Source organism: Conger conger, chromosome 3 (genome assembly GCF_963514075.1).
Source record: "Conger conger chromosome 3, fConCon1.1, whole genome shotgun sequence".
In the NCBI taxonomy this organism is placed as follows: Eukaryota; Metazoa; Chordata; class Actinopteri; order Anguilliformes; family Congridae; genus Conger; species Conger conger.
Window position 1 is genome coordinate 68,751,550 of NC_083762.1, and position 21,579 is coordinate 68,773,128.

At 43.9% G+C, this 21,579-nt stretch overlaps 1 protein-coding gene across 1 annotated transcript in view; it reads right to left on the reverse strand.

Moving 5' to 3' along the window:
- gpc4 (glypican 4) overlaps window positions 1-16,525 on the reverse strand; it is a 37,119-nt gene extending 20,594 nt beyond the window's left edge. Inside the window, exon 1 of the mRNA XM_061235660.1 lies at window positions 15,765-16,525. Within this exon, the coding sequence (XP_061091644.1) occupies window positions 15,765-15,921 (157 nt within the window). The 5' untranslated portion in view covers window positions 15,922-16,525. The remainder of the gene's footprint in view (window positions 1-15,764) is intronic.
- Window positions 16,526-21,579: the final 5,054 nt, after the last annotated feature.

Genomic DNA, 21,579 nt, shown 5'->3' on the forward strand with positions numbered 1-21,579 from the left:
ACCAAACCGAACATCGAGACATGTTAAGTTATAGTGTTATTGGGACAATACAGTAATCATTTGTGGTCCAATCAGGGGCACTGATGAACCAGACTCATGCCCATAAGAGGGTCCCCCTTTTCCCGACGGCAAAGTCCCTGGTTCCAATTTATACAACATGGTGGCGCCCGAAAACTACGCTTCCAGTGTCAAAGCGATTTTCACCAGCCCATGGAAACTCGACAGGTGAAGCCACAGACATTTGGTCCATATTCTTCTAAAGTCTACGCTCAGCCCCCAATGGCACATGGCCAAAGTGCTGCAGCTAATTTCACAGAAGGCAGCAGGATGAACAGAATGAACATCATCTTGTTTATTTGGATGGGGACTATACGTCATTTGTCTTCATGTTTTTTCTTCAGGACTGATGCTTGGATTTCTTTACTGCTGTTTGTCTTAAACAAACCCCTGCTGTTGTTATATTTGAAAACACTTATAGCCATCCGTGTTTTATTTTCTTTGATTGCGTTCTCAGTTTGTTGGCTGGCTAGTTGGCAAAGTGTCTGAATGACCAAAACGGCATCAGTTCAACACGCCAATGAATTGCTAACTTTGCTAACAATAAATTGTTAATTATCTAAATACAGATTCCATTTTCTGCATTTAAGAAACGCTAAGTAAACGGCAGTTCCTACCTTCACAATGTTCTGTTTTGCACAAACAATTCAATGAATGGCACTGATTGAGCCCTTTCTGCGTGTTAACAGCACAGCATCTTTAGATTACCTGATACTGGTGCAGGCTGAACACTGGACTCACTATTTCCCAGACTGTTGAAGCGAGAACATTCCAGGTCGATGCATCACATGAGTGTTCATTATTGGGCATGCCCAAATACAATAATACTATGGCAACGGGCATAGCATTCTCTACTGTACAATGGAACAGGAAACCAGCTACCAACTAGACGCTCCTGAAGTTTAGAAACAGAAAAGATTAAAAGAAAGCAGGAGGCTGAGCATCTGGTGAGTCTACAGAGTCTGTCATAACAACTCTTATCTTACTGGCACAAAACACACACCACAAGAGTGCGTCTCCATGGGATTACCTGCCAAGCCTTACTTCTGCTACTGCCTCTTGTACATACAAACCAGTGTCTGATATCGCTTCCCATGCACACCGTACAATGTCAACCACAACTCACACAGCTGTTATTCAGTAATAAATCTATAGCCACCGCCCCCTTGCTATCACTTGTACAGCTGTTAAGAGCTGCTAATACGTGCCTAACAACTTGCACCACAGTCAGTTGGAACTACACTCCCAGTCCATAAAAACACCGTCATTGTGCGTTGTTCAATTTCACAGTCGACAGTAGAGACATATCCCTCCCTGTCAGGGGAGGCTACGCAGTGGCTACGACCTGTAGTTACATATCTGGGGAGGTGTGCGTCAGGCTACACCATAGGGAATACGGCTACGTGTAGGCATACGTCGTAGCCTCTGCATAGATTCGATGCAGAAGTATAAATCAGGCTTTAGTGTTTCGTCCCCGACTTCCGTCACAGGACACTTGGTGTTTTGGTGTTACCTCCAGTGACGTGACCGTCCACCCCCAGCATGCATATTACTGCTGCCTGCATGGATAACTTCCTGCTCCCCTGCGAGACATGATTACAATCTAATAAACCAGGGACGAGCACTGCACACGATGAGTAAACAATCCACAACGCTAAAGAAACCTGGACACAATGAAACAATAAGCACAATAAAAAGGCTGAAAAATGACACTGACTAAACCCGAGAAACCACAAAGAAAAGTCATTCACTGGATGTTTTGTGAGCGACGTTTTTAATAGTTTCCTTTTTAAATAAACATTTAACCTTTACACATGAATGCAGTTTAAGAGAGCACAAGCTTCCAATTTGGGAAAAATAGACATTTTGCAGCTGAGCAGCCAGCCGCAAGACCTTGGAATGCATTTTACGCAAAATAAGGTTTCCTAAAATAAATCAGGGATTAAAATCACTCCCAAAGCCAGCTGTCCAAACATTCAGCTGCCAAGCTTTGCTTTTCAGATGGCACTGTGTTGGTAAAAATATATAAATATATAAAAGTTTGGAATAATTTTGCTTTAGAGGCGATCCTTGCGCCCCACACTCAAAGCTCAATCATCAGTGCCCTCGGCCAATAAAGGCTTCAATGTGCTCTGACAGGTGCATGTTATCAGCGCCCTCGGCCAATCAAGGCTTTCAGTGAGCTCCGACAGGCGCATGTCATCAGTGCCGTCGGCCAATCAAGGCTTTCAAAGTGCTCTGACAGGCGCATGGCCACTATCCAGCACTGCAAGCGCATAGCGACAGTATCGCTCAACAATCAGCTGGCTTACCAGCCTTGACACATTTCAGTGCACGTAACCTAACATTTCCTCACAGCAGGGAACCGACTGACAGTCATTGTGGAGTACAGAAGAGTGGGGGAGGGGGTAGAACAACATACCCGATTCATGAAGCTACCAAAAAAAAATTGGTTGGTTCCCCCCCCCCCCAATGCTACACACATGGGTGGAGGCAGAAACCACTCACAATCATGCAAGGGGCCCCCCCATCCCTCATTCACTCGCACACCCCTCCACCAGTACACCGAGCACTAACCCAGCCAGGGCTTTTGGCCATCTGAGAACATTCCAAAACGCTGTCATCCATGAACATTTCCCATAACCCCCCAAGGGAGATTCCGCAACATCTCACCGAGGCCTCTGCCTCCACCTTACCTCCCTTTGCCCTCCGACTGTCTGTCTGTCCGCACTCGCCTCGAGCACACTCAACTTTCCACATCAACCGCTATCAGTCTCTGTGAATGATTACAACTCGTTCCCAGTCATTTAAAAAACAAAAAACTGCACAACGCAGACAAAGACACAACTCAGCGATACACGCCAAAGCAGTGTAGCGCAGAAACCACCACCTTACATGAAAGAGTCACAGATTGATTCAATGAGATGTCTTGAGAACCACCGTTGATCAGATGCACTACAATGACTGGTCTTTATGTTGGCTCAAACGGGATTACAACTGGGAACATGTGCAACAGTACACCTATTAAAACACGGCAAAAAGTAGCCCACTAAAACAATACACACAGTGCATTATGTGAACCCCACAAGGCTCAGGTGGAAACAATTAACAAATCCTTAATACACCCCCTCCTCTCTCTCTTTCTCTCTCTCTCTCTCTCTCTCTCAGGAAAAGGGAAGAGCAAGCAGTAGAAAACAGCAGGAGAGAGAAAGAAAGAGTCTCTAATTACGATGACCATGCTGGTAGGTAAGCACACACACGACAGGCTGGAATGCACTGTTTATTTACCCGTGCGGAAACGGAGGACAGGGAGAGGGGGAGGGAGAGAGAGAGAGGGATGGAGAAAGAGATGGAGGAAAGGAAAAGAAGGAAGGGAAGGAGGAAGGTGAGAGCGGAAGAGGGAAAGAGAGAGATCGCGCAGAGATGGCTCAATGCGTCGGCCCAAAAACCTGTGCTCAGCGGGGCTGGAGCGCTCTACATCAGCATGTACAGCGAGCCAAAGAGAAGGACTGTGCAGATCAGCACCAGAACTGGGTCACTCAGGGGGTTTCCCAATCTCTCAGCGGCCAGCTAGGGGTGTTGGCAGTGGGGAGACAAAATGTCCCATTGACATTAAATGTATGTTTAAAAGTATCCGGCCAAACAGAGATGTGTCGTCGGCCATTTAACCGACAGCTGGCATTTGTGGAACTCCTTGGTCACATGCACATCAGAAATACCTTAACACTTCATACGGCGGTACCATTTCAAAATGCTCCTGCAGGTGGAGAAAAAAAAACTATAAAACATAAACCTGTTAACAACCAAAAAGCAGAAACTACAATCACAATCATTCTTCATTATTTTAAAGTAGATAAAGCAGTAATATGGAGCGGTTTTACTGCTACCTAGAGGGTTAAAGTGTGTGAGATGAATGAGCAGACCCAGGCCTGATACGCACTCGCGCACACAGGCCCTGGCACAGAGACCCAGAGTGGCAGTTTAAGTGGGTGACACTGGAGGAGTCAGTGGGAACAGTGTGAACAGCTGTGGGAAATGGCAGGAGGGCAACAGCAGGGTAAGATGATAACACACAGCTTCAAAAAGCGTTGAGCCAGCCCCACCCCCCTGAGAAAACAGCATCATCCTCCAATGAATGCTCTTTATTCCACCTATCTACATCATCCTTATCTGCCATCTTTACTGCTTTCACCTTATTCTGCCTACTTTATTCTATCTAAGCCATTTACGGCCCTGTATCTGCCCACCAGGACGGAAAAACAACATTTCCTCAGTCCTAAAGTAATGCCTTTATTAGCTGTTTACAGAAGTTCACTTTTACGTGCTGTTTCACATTTCCCCCACAAAAAAAATACGATCTTTTTTTTAATCCCTGATCTTTTTTTGTAAGTTAAGCCAACGGGTCCCGTCACTGAGCTGACCGACTGACTGTCTCCGGTGTGGCTTTTGTTTTGGGTTTTTTGTCCCCATCTCCCGAGCTCCAGTGTTATCGCACAGATTTGCAGAGGGTGGAAAATGAGAAATAGGCAAGCAAAGTTTCTACAGACAAGTTACAGCACAGCACGATTATCACCAGGGAGAAGAGAAAACAAACTGCAGCACAAAAAGACCTTCCCAGTGCCCGCTTGCACATCCCTCCCTCTCTCTCTCTCTCTCTCTCTCTCTCTGTCTCTCTCCCTCCCTCTCACTCCACACATTTCAAACCTCACAGAAAATCAAATGAAAACAGACTTAAAAGGAGCCTGAAAGCTTGAAAAACATGCCCTTCACTGACAAAGCCAAACCACTCTCACCTTGAGCATCTATGACAGCAGCAAGCTGCTCTCTCGTAAAAAAAGAACTAAACTAAACGGGGGAAAAGACCTGACAAATCTCCCCAAAATAAAAGTGATCGGTCTGCCTGGTTTTTGTAAAGCCTGGGAGAGAGTGATTTATAGAAAAGAAAAGGGCCAGACATAATGAAGTGGGGGAAAACAGATCGCCGACCATCTGCGGTGGAATGGCGAGACGGGCTGAGCGGACAAGCTAGCACAAGTTCCCCAGAAAATGTGCACAGAGATGCTCCCCCACGTCTTCAGCTGCGCTTCCCTAGGTGAAGAAAGCCAACACTCACACTCACACTCACACTCACACTCACACTCACACTCACACTCACACTCACACTCACACTCACACTCACACTCACACTCACACTCACACTCACACTCACACACAGCCAGAAACACTGGTCCCTACACAATCCAAACCTGTGTATCATACACCAGCTGTACATCCCCAGGTGAAGAAAGCCAGGACACACACTCACACACAGCCAGAAACACTGGACCCTACACAATCCAAACCTGTGTATCATACACCAGCTGTGCATCCCCAGGTGAAGAAAGCCAGGACACACACTCACACTCACACACAGACACACAGACACACACACACACATACATACACATACAGAGCCAGAAACACTGGTCCCTACACAATCCAAACCTGTGTATCATACACCAGCTGTGCCAGCGTAATAATAAAGAGAAAATAATGAAGTTACCAACTCTCAATAACAAAGAGTGAAGATAACCTCGAGCTTGAACACCATTACGTGCCTTTCACGTACGGACGGCTCAGAATCAGAACACTCAGAGACTGGCTTCAGTGGCCACTTTCCATGCTCTCACTACAAAAGAGTTTGTGAGTGTAAGGCAACAAAGCAAAAAACACACCTTTTCTTCAATATTGCGGTCTTAAAATACTTTATCAGCAGCAAATAGCTGTAATCTCTATCCTTGCGCTGTTTATACACAGATTAAACATGCAAAGCACGATTGCCCCCAGAAGGAGTACGCTTTGAACACTGGTAAAGGTCGAGAGCTGATTCATAACAGACCAGGTCTCTTTCCCCTGCAGACATGGGAACTGATGTGCAATCTCAATGTTTCACATGGGAAGAATGAGGACCGGGCACACAGCAGAAACAAACCCATAGGCAGTATGAGGTCAGAGACGAGATCAGGTTTCGTAGTCCTCAAAGCTACAACAGGTTCACAATGACGGATACCTGCTGGGGTTAGATCAGTCAGAGAGGAGAGAGAAGCAGCGCTTTGAATCATCTGCCAATGTACAGAAAGAGAAATGAGCATACTCTTCTACTAATGTGGCCGCCATTAACAAAAAACTGTATAATGCAAGCTATCAAAAAAAAACCCAAGGAGCCAAGTGAATTAAAAGCATGACATAACCAAAGAATAAACTGCCAACTCCACTTTTTTTAAACATTATTTTAACAATTCTGCAATTTTATAGGTTAAAAGTTTTTTTTCATTCTCCAAAAGGCAGACTTTTTTTCTAAAATATTTTAATAAACAACAGTTGCCCAACTAAGTACAACTGGGAAAAAATGTATAGCCTTCTGTACATTTTGTCTTCATTTTAGCTACATTTGATCCTATGGCAGTAAAATTCTTCTAAATCCTCTGAGAATCCTACGCCTCAAGATCAATCCTCCCTAACTGGGAAAATACTGTGCTATGCTTTTTTTTTCTGTCTTAAAACTGAGAATCTGTTTTTTATCCCCACCCAGTGGGCAGCGTACGTTTAACAGGATGTTTAAAACATATAACATGAAAATGGAACAGGTAATTTGTTTGACAATTAAGGCAAAGAGAAAAATTGAACTAAGCTCATGTCAGGGGGAGGCCTTAATGTGGACCATGGGAGTAATTAGCAGGAATTACGACTCGTCTGGCCCAGACTCAGAGCAAGGAATCCAGCCCAAACTCACAGGCGAGTCCCTGGCTTCGGTGGCCAACTTCCATTCTCTCACTACAAAAGAGTTTATGGGTATACGGCAACAACAAAGCGAAAACACGCTTTCTCCTGGATATTACTGCATCAATTAACATTGTTAATTTGCATTACTCATGGATCAAAGGTGGTCTAAAGGGGGCTCTGGAACTCATTAAAGGGGGCCGGTGTGGAAAAAATGACCGGCTTCACGGGTAGGGACAGCACCGTGTCTCCACCCTTTTTAGGATTTGATCTGGGGGTCATAGCTGTGCTCGGCTCCCGGACTGACAGCAGGAATTAAGACCAAGCACACAGTGACATACACCAGCTCAGATAACACTGGAACAATAACCAACGCCCAAGTGCGCTGGCTTCACAAAGGGAGTCAGTAGGAGAAAGTAGCCTGACATGGGTGACTGGGGGGGGGGGGGGGCGGTGGGATTGTGGGGGGGGGGTGTATCCATAACAGTAGCAAACTGAGGACCCTTTAATAATACTTAGTGACGAAAACAGCCAAGCGTTAAAACATGCTGGCACAGCTTCACTCAGAATGGAGTTACTAATGCCGGCTGTCTGTTTTACTATTAAAATCATCTGGAGAGCTTCCCACACCGAGAACACTGCAGTCTCCGGAAAGAGGCTGGGAGGGAGGGAGGGAGGGATGAGAGGGACGAGAGGGACCCGAAAGAAGGGAGTAAACAGGGAAAGTGAAAAATGCAAAATTAGGCAAAGAGAGGAAGAGAGGGGGATAGGACCCAGGGGAAGGGAAGAAGCTGAAGAGCAGGAGACAGGAAGGTCCCGTTCGCTCAGCAGGGCTGATACTCATGAAGCATCTCCGAATAGGGCTATTGACCTGGGGTACGTTTCTTTAAAAGTTTTGGTGGATTTGGCGATATCTGTGGAGGTCACAAAAGTTTGCTTTCACACTCCAAATGCCAAAGTTCCATTTGAAAGAAGCTACAACGCCCAACAATGTTGTCTGACAAGGTAATATTAAGCAGCATACCAAACCTGATTTTAAAGAAGCTTTCTGGATTATAAGCTCCTTTGTATTTGTCATGCATATTAAACACATAACGGATAATGGATGTGAGATCAGCGATATTACTCTGAGACAGGCAAAAACAGGCGATACCCGTTCTCCCATCCTTGGTTTTATATTTGTATGATTTTGTTGAGTAATAAAGCTTCTATCTATATCCTGCTTGAGTGAGGGGACTTTTACATTTTTTACTTTGGTCCCTCCCGCATTGGCCAGCACCCAGTAGAACAGCACTGCTGTACACAGGGTACTATCTATAGATGACTCTGTTGAGTTACTTTATGAACACAGGGTCAGTCAGTTTAAATGACAAGGGTTCAGTTTAGATCATGATACGGGATCAGTTTAAACCTTTCACTCACAGGGAAACTGACTGATCTCACTGTGATATGCCCCAGGAACACAGGCCTTGATCCAGTGAGCTCTCTCGCTCGCTCGGTGCAAACCCGAAGGGCCCCGTCTTTCGGCAACTTCTGTGATCTTCTCGCTCACTGTTCTTCCTCTTTCTCTCGGTCACTCAGCCCCCGACACCCTCCATCCCCCCCCCCCATCTAAAATCTCTTTCACTAACAGCTTCAGTCAGTCGATAGGCATCTCTATCTCTCTCTTTCTTTCTGTCTCCTCTGACTCTCTCAATCTCTTCTGTATCTATCCTTCCCTCCCAGTCATTGGTTCTATCTCTCTTCCTCATTCTATTCCATCCCACTGTCGCTCACCCTCCCTCCCTCCCTCCCTCCCTCCCTCCCCCTCCTTTCTTTTATTGTTCCCCTGTGTGTGGGTCTTGGTGGTCTGCTGTGGAATGCCGTGGGGAGGGGAACCCTGTTATTTCCTCCGACCCCCACTGATCTGACCTTCATGGGGGGGGAGAGGCAGGAGAGCAGCACAGGTCACCACTGCCTGATGCAAGACACAGCCCCACATCCATACACGATCAGACCACTAACAGAAAGGCAGGGTCAGAAATCAGGAAGGCACGCACCCATACACAGTCCAAGGCAAGAGTGGGACCAAATGTTAACTCGGTGTTGATTTAACAATTTTACTGTGTACACAAACACATGCACACACTCACCGCATGCACACATGCGCTGCACACACACAGACACACACACACAGACACACACACACAGACACACACACACACACACACACACACACACACACACACACACACAAACTTCAGCCGATGTGAGGGCAGGGCGGGGAGGCAGGACACGCTGAAAAGCTAATTACCTTAGGACACAGTGCAGCACAGCACAGCCCCCTACTCCAGGGTTAACCAGGATGGTGTGGAGAAGGGCGAAGATCCAAACACTGATCCTGGCCAGATAAGTGTGAGAAGCAGCAGCTGTTCCAGCACGTGTGCCTCCCCCCCCCCCTTCCCCTGCCCCCGCCCCGGCACAGCACAGCCGAGCCACCCCACTGCTACAGGAAACTGATAAAGACTCCGCTCCAGCTACCAGGCACACGCTCAGCCCACCAGCTGCCCCCCACCCAGACCCAAAGCCGCAGACTGCCCCAGGAGGGTCAGCAGCCCCCCGTTCCCCCAAAAAAACTTCAGCGTTAATCTCCTAACCCCAAACATCTTGAGTTAGACTTATCATTTGTCAACACAGTTGCATCCCTGGACAATTTATTTACGCCCAGTTTATGGGTGGTACTTATTTATTTAGCCACCTATTTATTTGTTTGACCTACAGTGAATATGCCAGAAGGTTTAAGTTACAGTAAAATGTGTCAAAAATTGGTCTGTTTTCAATATGTGCATTTATATAGCTTAGAATATCGAAAGCAAATAGCCCCACACAGCTCACCAATTTGTAACTGTAATTGTCTATAATCACATATCTGTTATACTGCGCACATTAAAAAGTGTTTCGCTTCCCCCACTAAAATGAATTGTGTGAAATAGTTGTACGATACAAGTCCTGAACAGAACCATGACAAAAAACCACAAGTGAAAAAATGAAAAATCCACTTATTGTAAATGCGCTGTTCTGAAAATGTAAACCCTCAAATATTCTGAAATTTCACCGAGGGAAACTAAGTGGATACATACGCTTGGCACAGGTCACTAATTTTGGTATAGATGAGATGATTTCCTTTGCGACCCTTTTCTAAATATGCCCCCCACACACACACACACATACACATTTCCTTTCTCCAATTTCCTTTCCCACACTCATTGATTTTGGATGCCTGAGGAACACCGCGACCCCCCCCCCCCCCCCACCCCCACCCCCCACTCAAATTCAGCCATGGAAATGGGCCGGAACGCCCCGATGGGAATGAATCTGGGAACCAGAAACACATTCCAGGTTCAAACTGCCGAGTGCTTGATCACAATTTTTCCTGCTCACAAGTTATACCAGTACTGGCTTTGATCCAAAACAGGGCTCCGGCAACCAAGACACAAGGTACTGCACAGAACCAGGCGCCTAGCTGCGGTCAGCCATCTTGTGCTCATTGAGGTTTCTCAGCTGTTAGTCATTATACAATGATACACACACCCAAAAACTGCATTCACAATCAATAAATATTTATTTTCATTTTAGGATGCTGCTGGGTAATATTAGATACTTGTTATGAATCTCTGGTAATAACCCATTTTAATAACGACTTAATTCAGTTCAATTTTACATACGCAGTATTAATCAAACAGTTTACACTTGGCAAGTTACATTTTCAGGAAAGGTGCTCTAAGTCTTTATTTCCTTAAACTCAATATTTTTTAAACGCAGACATTATATCATATGTTTTCAAATGACCAAACAAAATCACTAAAATTGTGTTAAGGACTATCTTAACAAGTGTTCTTTCCACACAGCAAAATGCTATAGCTGAGCACCTTGGTAAAATAAAGCATTGAACGGTTTGATAATCAAGGGAAACCAACTGACCACCATTTTAATGATTTGGTCAAATTATGTCATTAAAAGCTATAGCCAGGCGTCATTCATATGTATGCCACATTGCATAATGATAATGAGAGAATCTCTTATTAAAACACACAAACATACATTTTACTGATTCTCTATTTTTATCCTAATTCAATTCTCCATCTCAAGCCTTGATATGTTCTACCTCCAGACAGCCAGCCAGTAAGCACTAGACAAATAGTCAATATCTCTGCACAGCCAGATAGCAAACTATATCCTAACACCCACTATATCCGCACAGCCGGATAGCAAACTCTCACCCAACACCCTCTACATCTGCACAGCCAGTTGGCAAACTATCTTAATAGCCAATGTACCTGCACAGCCGGATAGCAAACTGTTGTCAAACACCCTCTGTATCCACACAGTCAGCTAGCAAACTAGCTTAATAGCAAGTATATCTCAACAGCCAGTTGGCAAACTGTAGCAAACTAGACTAATAGGCACTATATCTGCACGGTAAGTAAACAAACTTTATCAGATACCTGGAGCTCCACCTTCACTGAAGGACATCGAGGTGCCACACAACTCTTGGATAAATCATTAGTTCATGAGTGAAGTGCTGCTGAAACAGAATAGATCACTTGCTGCAAAGTAATGTTAAAATGTTAAATAGCACTAGATTTCTACTTTATTACTCAGCAGAAGGCAGAATTTAGTTGCTCAATTGACAATCGTTTTCCCCTGGGGAGCATACCCGACAACCCCTCTCACCCGCCTGGGTCACCCCAGAAAATGTATACACTGCCTAAATCATTACATCAATCAAATTATTATTCCATTTGTACTTATGATGTCCTATACAAATGGCAAACTGCCATGGCTATGCTGGTATGTGTAATTGTGAATTCTTACCTCATGGAAACGTTTACCTCCTTATAAACATATGAACTGATAATTTGAATCAAATTGACCTATTGATGTAGTAGTGCACTATCAACATTGTTTCAGTTCATAAATTACAGGGAAGAATTAGTGTCATAAGACAAACAAGTGGTAACTAACATTTTATCTTTGGTAGCACAAGGTTTTAGAATTTTTTTGTGATTTTTTTTGTGATTTTTTGTCACTTCATGCCAAATAAACCATAAACTTGACATTTTGTTGGCAAAACCCCTAAGATTCACCTTGTCTGGCAACTTGCCAAATAAAGATTTCACTTCTTTTGTTCCCCTCTTGAAAGACCCTAATTATAGGTCAAAATAGATTGTCAACTCTGAGCCCAATTTGTCATTTTCTGATCAAGGCCAGCTTATCTTTGCCACCTCACAGGACAGAGAGGATATTTAAACCAATAAGTAAATGGATCTGTTTTTTCCCCCCAAAATCACCATACTCCATACTGAAAATACTCAAGTGAATTATCCAGCAATATTCGAGCAAGACAGGCAATGACCATGGTTGAGTTGCCACAGAATAATCCCACCCCCTGGTTGATTTGGAAAAAAAGAGTACAGTTCTCCAGTTTTCAAATCTTTCATTTGTCAATTTCCTTTTGCTTTAACACGAGAAGGGGAACTCACCGAACTCACAAGAAACAACACCCTCAACCAGACTGTTGAAAAAGCATTTTGTTGGTTAATAATTTCAGCTAATGCCCGAGAGCGAACCTGATTTCCCCCTGGTTATCAAGGCCCCAGCACGTGCCTGCCAGCCCGCCAGCCCTTTATCTAATCAGCCAAACGTCTGAGATAACAGACCCGCTCTGCATTCGCTGAGGCCTAACCGAGAGGGCACAAGCCTCACCGTCAGACTTGGGCCCAGGACGCACTCTACTCGGAATCCATCACAGAATCCGACGGGCTGAGATCACACCGCGTTCCCAGTTTCGTTTTTTTATGATTACAACGCGATTATTAACAGGATGACCCTCCGGTGGGACGGTGGGACGGGGGGGGGGGGGGGGGGGGGGAGGAGGAGCGGCTCCCTTCCAGCCTTTGATCTCGGCCGATAGCCCATACCTGAGGCGTGACGTGCCGCCAGAGTAAACCAAAACACATTTCATACGAGGCAGAGGAAGAGCGCAGTGCTGTCGCTCCAATGAGCAGCTGTTGACATGACCGATACCAATCTGGGCCGCAGCTAAACCCTTCCACAGGGTCCTTCATGGAAAGGGCCGGGCCTTCCGCTCTGCCGCAGAGCAGCAAGCCCGACACGTTCACACCCGGCCCCGGGGCCAGGGCATCGCATAGGGCCTCAAACTGAAGGACGGTCACATTTTGGGGCTGCAGCGTCGTACTCTTGTAGATGGCAATTGTACATTTTTTATTTATTAAATGTACCCATTTCCATTACCGACCACCCAAACATATTTTTATATTCGTAAGGCACCACTTACAGACTGTCACACCATTATTCACAATGGATATTTTTGGGAGGTTTAAAAAGCTTCATTTGAAGAACAACATTACTCAGGTATGGTACAGATTTGGATTACAGAGGACATGTTTTTCTAAGAAGACGGTAAGGTAAAGGCAACTATTAAGCATAACCGAAAGATGCTATAACAGTCTCATCAGTCTCATTCCCCATACTGTCTGGACAAGGTTCTGCCATTAATTCATATTTTAACTTGCCAGGAAAGATGAGAATAGCCGGCAGACGTTCAGTGTTTTGACAAGCAGGTGAGGTGTGGCAGTTCTGATGGCCAGTCTCAGTCAAATGCTCCTACAGCAATGCAGTACTTTCCACGCAGGACTCTGGAGTTTCGTTTTGCTTTTGAAAAGTATCCCTCTGCGGTAGACCCAGTAGTTTTCCCTGGATGACTTACCACATTTCTATAATTTGCTCACGAGTTAAGCCTTGAAAGGAGTTTTGAGCCTTTCAGAAAAAGACACACAAGTACTCCTCAGAAATTCCTATGAAGTGGCTTGATGATCTCTTCATTTAAAACCAATTTGTCAAAATCTACAGTCTGCTATGATCATTAAAACATACTACATCAGGACCGTTGAGTCACACATAATTATGGTTCATGTGACATCGATGTACCAGGAGTGCAAAACATGTTACACGGAAGGTCAGCTTGGGTGAAGTGGCCAAAGAAATTAACCCAGCAAATAATGTGAAGCTGTCACTGTTTTAAATGGCCCACATCGCATCATGAACACACGCAAACACCCCCAGTGATGAATAGCGCCATACCCCCAGTTAGGGCTTTGAAAGAAATCTGTCACATCAAGCTCTTGACCTCCTCCAATTTATAAAAACACCTAAACAAAGGATGGCAGGGTAAGCACTCTTTCACCAGCCTCCAATTATTAAACAAGTATCACTTTCATTACAGAATGGAATTAAATAACGATGTTTAAAACGCGTAAATACATAAAGTTTTTCAGTCTTCTTTTACTGCTGTACATACAACTAAACTCGACAGCTCACATAATTCAGGGGAAAGTAAACAAGAGAGGACGGCACAGTGGGGCAAAATATATGAGACGGGTCTATAGAAAGGAGCCCAGTCGTGTGTATACGATGTCAAGGCTGTGATTACATGACCCACTTCTTGCGCCGTCTACAAACACTGGAGGGGGGAAAAAAACATTTAAATAATATGCTCCATGACTACTAGCAGAGAAAACACGCGGCTTTGGCAACTGATTTGGCAAACACAAGAGACTGTTGATGTCCTATTGAGAGTCCAGACTAAATTAATCGTATAGATTTGTCAAAGTTATTGCTTTATATGCTATCGCTACGTTTACTGAGTCTAGAAACTCGAGTGCCGACCGCTTCTGTTAGGGGGAGGCGAGGGGTGGACAGAAGTATGCAAGGCACAGTAAAGAATTCCTTTAAACCTTCCCCTCAAACACTCCTCCCTCTCTTTCTCTCCGTCCTAAACCCTTGACTGAACGGCACAAACTATTTAAAGATGACCCAAAATGTCTGAATTCCTCTGCTACTTCACGGGGGCATAAAACCATATAGAAAAATCGTCCTTGGCTACATTTTCTCACCTTGCCAATAACAAAAAAAAAAAAGGGGGGGGGGGGGGCGAGAAGGAACTCGTCCCCCGGACCAATTTACATTTTCCATAAAATGTACATGACTATTATGGCCTACAAAAAAAAAAAAAAGATACAAATCTCTTTGGATCTTTGGATACTTTCATTGCATACATCACGCGGACACAACAGTCACACATCCGCAGTCACACTATTCCCTAATTTATTGGGGGGGGAGATTAAAAAGACGTAGCTGTAGAAAATCTGAGTAGTCGAAAACAACTCCAGGTTCTTTCAACTGAAGGGAGGCCCAGTGACTTATACTACAGTAGCCTACTGCATTTGTTTATTGCTTTAGTTCCTGTTGTTGTAAAACAACTACCATTGTTTCCTAATCCAATAAACCTTAAAAATGTTGTTACAACGCATTCAACCAAACAGTAAGGGCATAGCTTTCTATTGGAACATTATAATTCTTAAATAAACAGGATTTAAAAATTATTTTCCTGTGAAGATAGCAATAATACGGGAAGCCATTAAGCCGTATGTGGGTTTAATGTAGACTATTAATGTTTAATATATTTGTGTACAACTAACACAGCTGCTCGTTTCCGTGTGAGGAATCAAACTGCATAGCCACAATAAAAGAAATCATACAACAGGACCAACTTCTGAACTGGAATATGCACTAAAGAATATCTCCGGCACAGCAACTAACTTACAGTATAAAAAGAATGACAACTGATCGATACCACCCCCCAACCCCCAGTAGCTAACCATCAATAGCTAATTTTTTAGCAGTAATCATTTCGCTATTCTGTAGCGATTGTGCGGCAGTGGCTTCATTAATTATCCTGCACAAATTTAAAACTGTTGTTGATACTTCTGTTACAACGAACGGATAATACAGAAATGTAAAGATAGACCTACACTGACAATTCTGGGAGTTAGTAAATAAATAGTAATTATAAAACATACACGCATTATTAGAGTTGTCCTACTCACCGTTGACTCCTTGATTGGGAACATCATTGAGGTTGAAGCCTTTGGAACTATATGCTAGTCGGACTTCATTACAACTTTTCGATTTTGGCTCAGCCTTTGCCAAGACAGCAATCACGGCCAATGTGCAAACTGTAGGCACCAATGCGATCCACTTCATTGTGACGGTTAAATAAGGCAGTAAGTATTACAATGAAAATAAGTTCTGAAGTTAAAATGAAATCTTCAAGCTTCCACGTTGGATTTCACCATGGAGCTGCGCTGCGTGGGTTTGTTCAGTTTTCCTTGGTTCTTCGCTACTCCTGTGCGCTTAAGTTAGCAACAAGTTGGTTGATTAGTTAGCAAGTCAGCTGAACTTTTAGTGCACAGTGCTTTGGTCTCTTTGAACCTTTGCCGGTCTGTGCAAATGACTAGGCTATAAACAAGCAATAATGAGTTCAAAAGAAATAAAAAATGTTTGCCACAAAACCCAGTTTTTCGTTTCTTCTTCTTCGTTAATAAAAACAGTTTTCAGTCCACAGTTTCCCAGTAAAAGGTAAAATAGGATACAAATTTCAGAACTCACTTAAAACTTTTTCTCCAGATTTAAAATCGCAAAAGGAAACAAATCGCTTCAGATCGGGTTCACGGGTAATGTTGCATCCAAAGCGAGCTTGGTTCCGACTGAGACAGAAATGACGGCACAAGCTCAAATAAGAATGTTGAAAAAAAGTTTTGTCCCTCTCTCTCTTTCTCTCTCGCTGTGGTTCGGACGGGACTGCGGGACTGTGAACGTCGTGTGCTGGAGTCCGGAGGCTGTACGCGCGGCGAGGTCTCGGCGGGCTGCCAAAATTACGCGATCACGCAAGGAGATCTGGACAAAGAGTTGGTCTTGTGCAATACCTGGCATGGAGTAGCATTTTGTCTGGAATCGCGAGTGGAATGTGTGTTACGCGGTTGTTGAACGCAGATTTAGTACAATAACAATATATTTTCTCCAAACCAGACAAAGCTAATATTATCACTTGATATGTATTAACGTGACAATAGTCCAAAACATATCACATTTTAATAATGATCTGTTAATAGATTTTTTAGATTAATACATTTTAACTTTGAGTTAAACTGACTCCAGTTTCCAGTTTCAACACACAAACACCATGGCAGGCATACAGTTGCCTATCATTTTTTATGGTCTCACTTTTTTTTTCCAAAAATAGGTGGAAACACTGACACAAGCAGTTGACTTCACGTGGGTCTTTGGTTTCTGCAGTATAAATATAGCTGAACTATGACTTTTGACCCATATGACTGATGAAGGTTATTGTATGACCCCAGGGTCACTGACCCTCTATTCCACATGACAGGGCATTTGCTGACCCTGCTCCAATTTACAGCAACAAGTGGTGCACGCGGATGCACCGAGCAGTTCACATGGCCAGAGTCTCCAACACAGCCATGAACTCAAACAGATCAGAACAATTCAATTTTATTGTATTTGTATAGCGCTTTTCACAGAAGACTGTCCCAATGTCGCGTTACAGAGTACAGAAGGGGACATATCAGCCCAGAGCTCTAAGCCCTCAAATAGCACATGAGGTAAACGACTCCCTTATGGGGAGAATAACCCTCAGACAGTGGCAAGAAAAAACTCCCCGGTGGGAAGAAACCTCGGGAGAAACCCGGCTATAGGGTGGAGCCCATCCTCCACCGGCCTATAGGTTGAGATGTTAACATTTGATGTATTAAACTAGTAGGTAAACTTGAAAGTCCATATGGAGCGGTGTAGAGTAGGGAGATCAGAGGGTAGGGGGACAAATCTGTAGCTAAAGGAGACATGTAAAAAACACAACCCCGGAGAGGGACTACGCACGGATGGCAGGTTGAATTCCTCATTCTGAGGGTGATAGCAACATAGCAACCTGATTCGGGACTGAGGTTCCATAGGAGGGCCACACAGACGGCCAGATTATAATTAGAGGCAGTCTGACAAGTGGTGTGGAGTGCACTGGTTCTGCTGCAGAATAGGAGCTGTGTGTGTGTGTGTGTGTGTGTGTGTGTTTGAGTGAGGGTTAGGGCTTTGAGGGTTGAGATTTTTATTGCTTTGCTGGAGGATTTGGGTAAATATCAACACGGAATCTGAGCAATGGGTAAAGAGGGCTAGTATTCATATTTTCAACATATACTTATTTGTTATGGTTTTCTCAGCAAAAGAAAAGTTCTGTATATCTCCGGGGCTTGTGGGTTTCAATGGCTTCTTGAAGAATGTGGAATAAATAATTGAACGTGGGTCTATGTTTATTTCTCTGTCGTTTTAGAGACAGTGACTCGCAAATGGGAACAATGTGAGATGGAAGGATGGAGAAAACGGAAAACGCTGTGAGGAAAAATATGAGAATTATATGACCTGAGGAGATAAAGCCTGAGAGAGAGAGAGAGGGAAGGAGAGAGAGAGAGATGGCAAAAGATAAAGGAGAGAAAAGGGCTTTGATCTCAGCAAAACAAACAAAGCCGAAAGAGCTAAATAATTTAGTTTGGAATAAAGATTTATCGATACATTTGCTTTTAATGGATGGACAGGGGGTTTCACAAAGAGCAGAAGTTTTTATTTTTTGCCTCAGAATGTCCTGTTGGAGAGGTCTGATTTTAATTTTCTTTCTTGCCAAGTAACCAATACCGTTTGAACAATCTGCATGCCTGTTTGCCACGGTTTGCGCTGAAACGTGCCAGAACTTGTGAGCGTGCGTAAGACAGCATGTGTGTGGTTTTTGGGGAGAGGGCTCAGTCAAATGACATTCCTCCTATTGTATCCCAACATTCCATTGCCAACCTCTTTCATTCTGTGGAGCAGTAGCTTTGGCTGATGGCAGCCAATGGGAAGTGTGTGTGTGTGTGTGTATGTGTTGGGGGTGGTGGGACAGGGACTGCCTTTCCAGGAGCTCGCGAATAAGCAAGCGGGTGGGCTGCTGTTGCTTTCAACTGCACTACAAACGGCGAGAAAATTTATATCCTTGCATGTGCTGCTGCTAACGTGTAGCAGTGACTTAGCACATATCTTTTCCCTTCTTCCCCAGCTGCCAAATCCCCACCCTGCCGTCGGCATAAAGAACCGTTTTAATGCCGTACAATATACAGCCATAATAAAAAACAGATGCAATTCACATAACTCACTTTATTTGTTCACTTTTCATTTGCTGTTTTGTTTCAGGCACCAGTTGAGACCCCATGCTGCAGAAGCTCAGCGGAGACACAGGCTTGGTTTGTGTTCGTTAATCACAATCATTTAAAACAACACCTTAAAGCACCAAAAAAACAATTAATTTTCCAGTGAAATTAAAGCTGGTTAAATACTCTGTATTTGAATACCCCCCTGCCCCCTCCACACACACACACACGCACATACACAAAACCCCCACACCTCAACAACCATCCACACTTGATAACAGCTGAGAACAGTAATGCCCCAGTACCCAACCTTTGCATTTCAATGGTGGTGTTTACCATCTCTCTCCACTGCCATTAACATTCAGCATACAGCTGACAGGTTGTGTCAGCTGCCCTGCTCTCTTGGCTCATTGTTTGCTCGCGGTGCTGATAATGGGAACTCTTTAGCACTTTAGAGGTGCTGCTCACAGCTGGATGGGATGGTAATTTCATCTGGGGAGAGCAGGGGGAAGGAGGAGGAGGGCTGGTGAGATAAGAGACAGGAGCTCCACTCCAAACCAAGGAGGACGATGACAAAGATGATAAATGAATGGATGAACTGGAAAGAGAGCATATGGCTGAACGGTCTGAATACGAACGCTTGTCTTGGTGCACGTCAGACACGATTGTGGAGGTCCGTCTGTCAACTCAGCAATTGTGGGGGTGGGGGGGTTGTAGATGAGGAGACTGGCCTGGTTTCAGTGCCTCAATCACCCAAGACTGCTCACCAGAAGAGCGCCCTCCTCTGGTAGGACAGGGTATTAGAGTGCGTGTCTGTGTATGCACAAACTGTGACTGTGAGAATACACTTAAAATTTAAATTAAACTTTTTTTATTTTTATTTTTATAAACTGCCCCAAGAAACATTTTGCAGTGATTGTTCTGAACAGAGGATCATTAAGTCTGCCTCCCTTATGCAAAGTTCAGCTTTGCTTCTGCACGCCTACATTCAAAACACAGCTGCAGTCCCACTGAAGCATACCTGGACATGGTAGCGGGTTAGCCTTTCAAGCACAACTGTCCAATGAATGTTCAATATGACGAGACACATTGGCGGGGGTGGGGTGGGCACTTTTCTCCTGCAATGCTGTAGACTGTCAATGGAAACCCCATTTGTCCACTGCGATGATCATGTTTCAGATCACCAGCTATTTCAACATGTGATTCATTCATGCCTTTATTTATTTATCCAGATTTAATTTGAACATAAGCAATTATTCGCATGTTTCCATGAAAAACAATATTCCATGGCTATGTCTTTTGGATAGTTCCCTAATTAAATAACACAAGGGAGCACAACATCTGGTGAGATATATAATCCACCCAATAACCCTGGTGTTGATTCTATCTGCAAAAAGTCAAGCTAGACAGATAGCTTTGTTTGCCAGCAATAGCAGTTGCTAGTTTCCATGGCAGCGAAAAATCAAACAGATAAACCTGGGCTCCATTTCTGTTTTTATTTTACTTAAGCATTTGAAATATTCCAGCAGCAGGTAAATCCCAGGGGTGTAGGGAGGGGAAGTCCCCAGAAAACAGAGCACTTCCAGTGGGCAGTAAGACGGCAGGCTTGGAGAGAAAGAAAGTTAGATGCAAACCAATATCTTGATGGCTTTCGCAAAAGGGAAGGTGTGGTGAGCTAAATATAATCTTTGTTAATGTAAGGGTAGGGACATTCTGGAGACATTTGTTTAAATGCTTCAGATGCTGGATCTGAGGAAGGTTTGTGGTTTTAAATCCACATTAGGACTTTGCAGTTTTACCCCGAAAGCAAAATCACCCAGCCATGAAATTCAGCTATGTGGCTGGATGACAAAACATGTAATCATTTGAGGTGGCCCAAGATAGGAACCATTTTGTTCAAAGTTGTTTTGTCAAGAAGCGGAACATGTTCTGCTCTGTTTTCTAAGTACTGTGTTTTCTAAGTACTCTGAAGCCCACCCCCCTGACCCTTCCCATGTTCTTTCTCTAACCATCTGCTGGAAAAAAGAACACAATGTTGTCCTACCTGTGCCAAACTGGTAGTCAAATTTTAGCTCTGCTAAACCAAATACCAGTAAACATCCACATGCCCTCACACACACAGAGCTTTACAATCAACACACATTCAGACACACACACACACACGGTTCATCTGCAACAAAACCCTTGTAAACAGTGATTTGAAGTTCCTTTATTTTTTGTAAATGTGGAAATAATTTGTTTTTCTCCAATATCCATGACAAATCAGCAAATAAAGTATCTTACAAGACAATTCATCTCACCTCAGCACAAGTATATCTATTCTTAAAACACCCTGGCTTGTAAGTGCTTAACTGAAGTGTTGGCAAGACTCAAAATAAACTAGGCACTACATGACACAGTCAGTCCATGTCCAAAATGTTCAATACCCTTTTTTGACCAAGTGGCCATTTTTTACCAAAGTATTTTATGTCCACTTTTCCTGTTTGTTTTTTAATCAAAGGTCCATCTTTCAGAAAAAGAAAGTAGTCACAATCAACAGAAACATTTATTTATTTATTTTTTACTCAAATTTGAGAATACCAGCTGTATGACCCCAGTAAGTTTTTCAGGAAGTGTTCAGATGATATCTTTCTTTACAAAATCAATACAAGGGTAAGGAATTAATGGCTCGGAT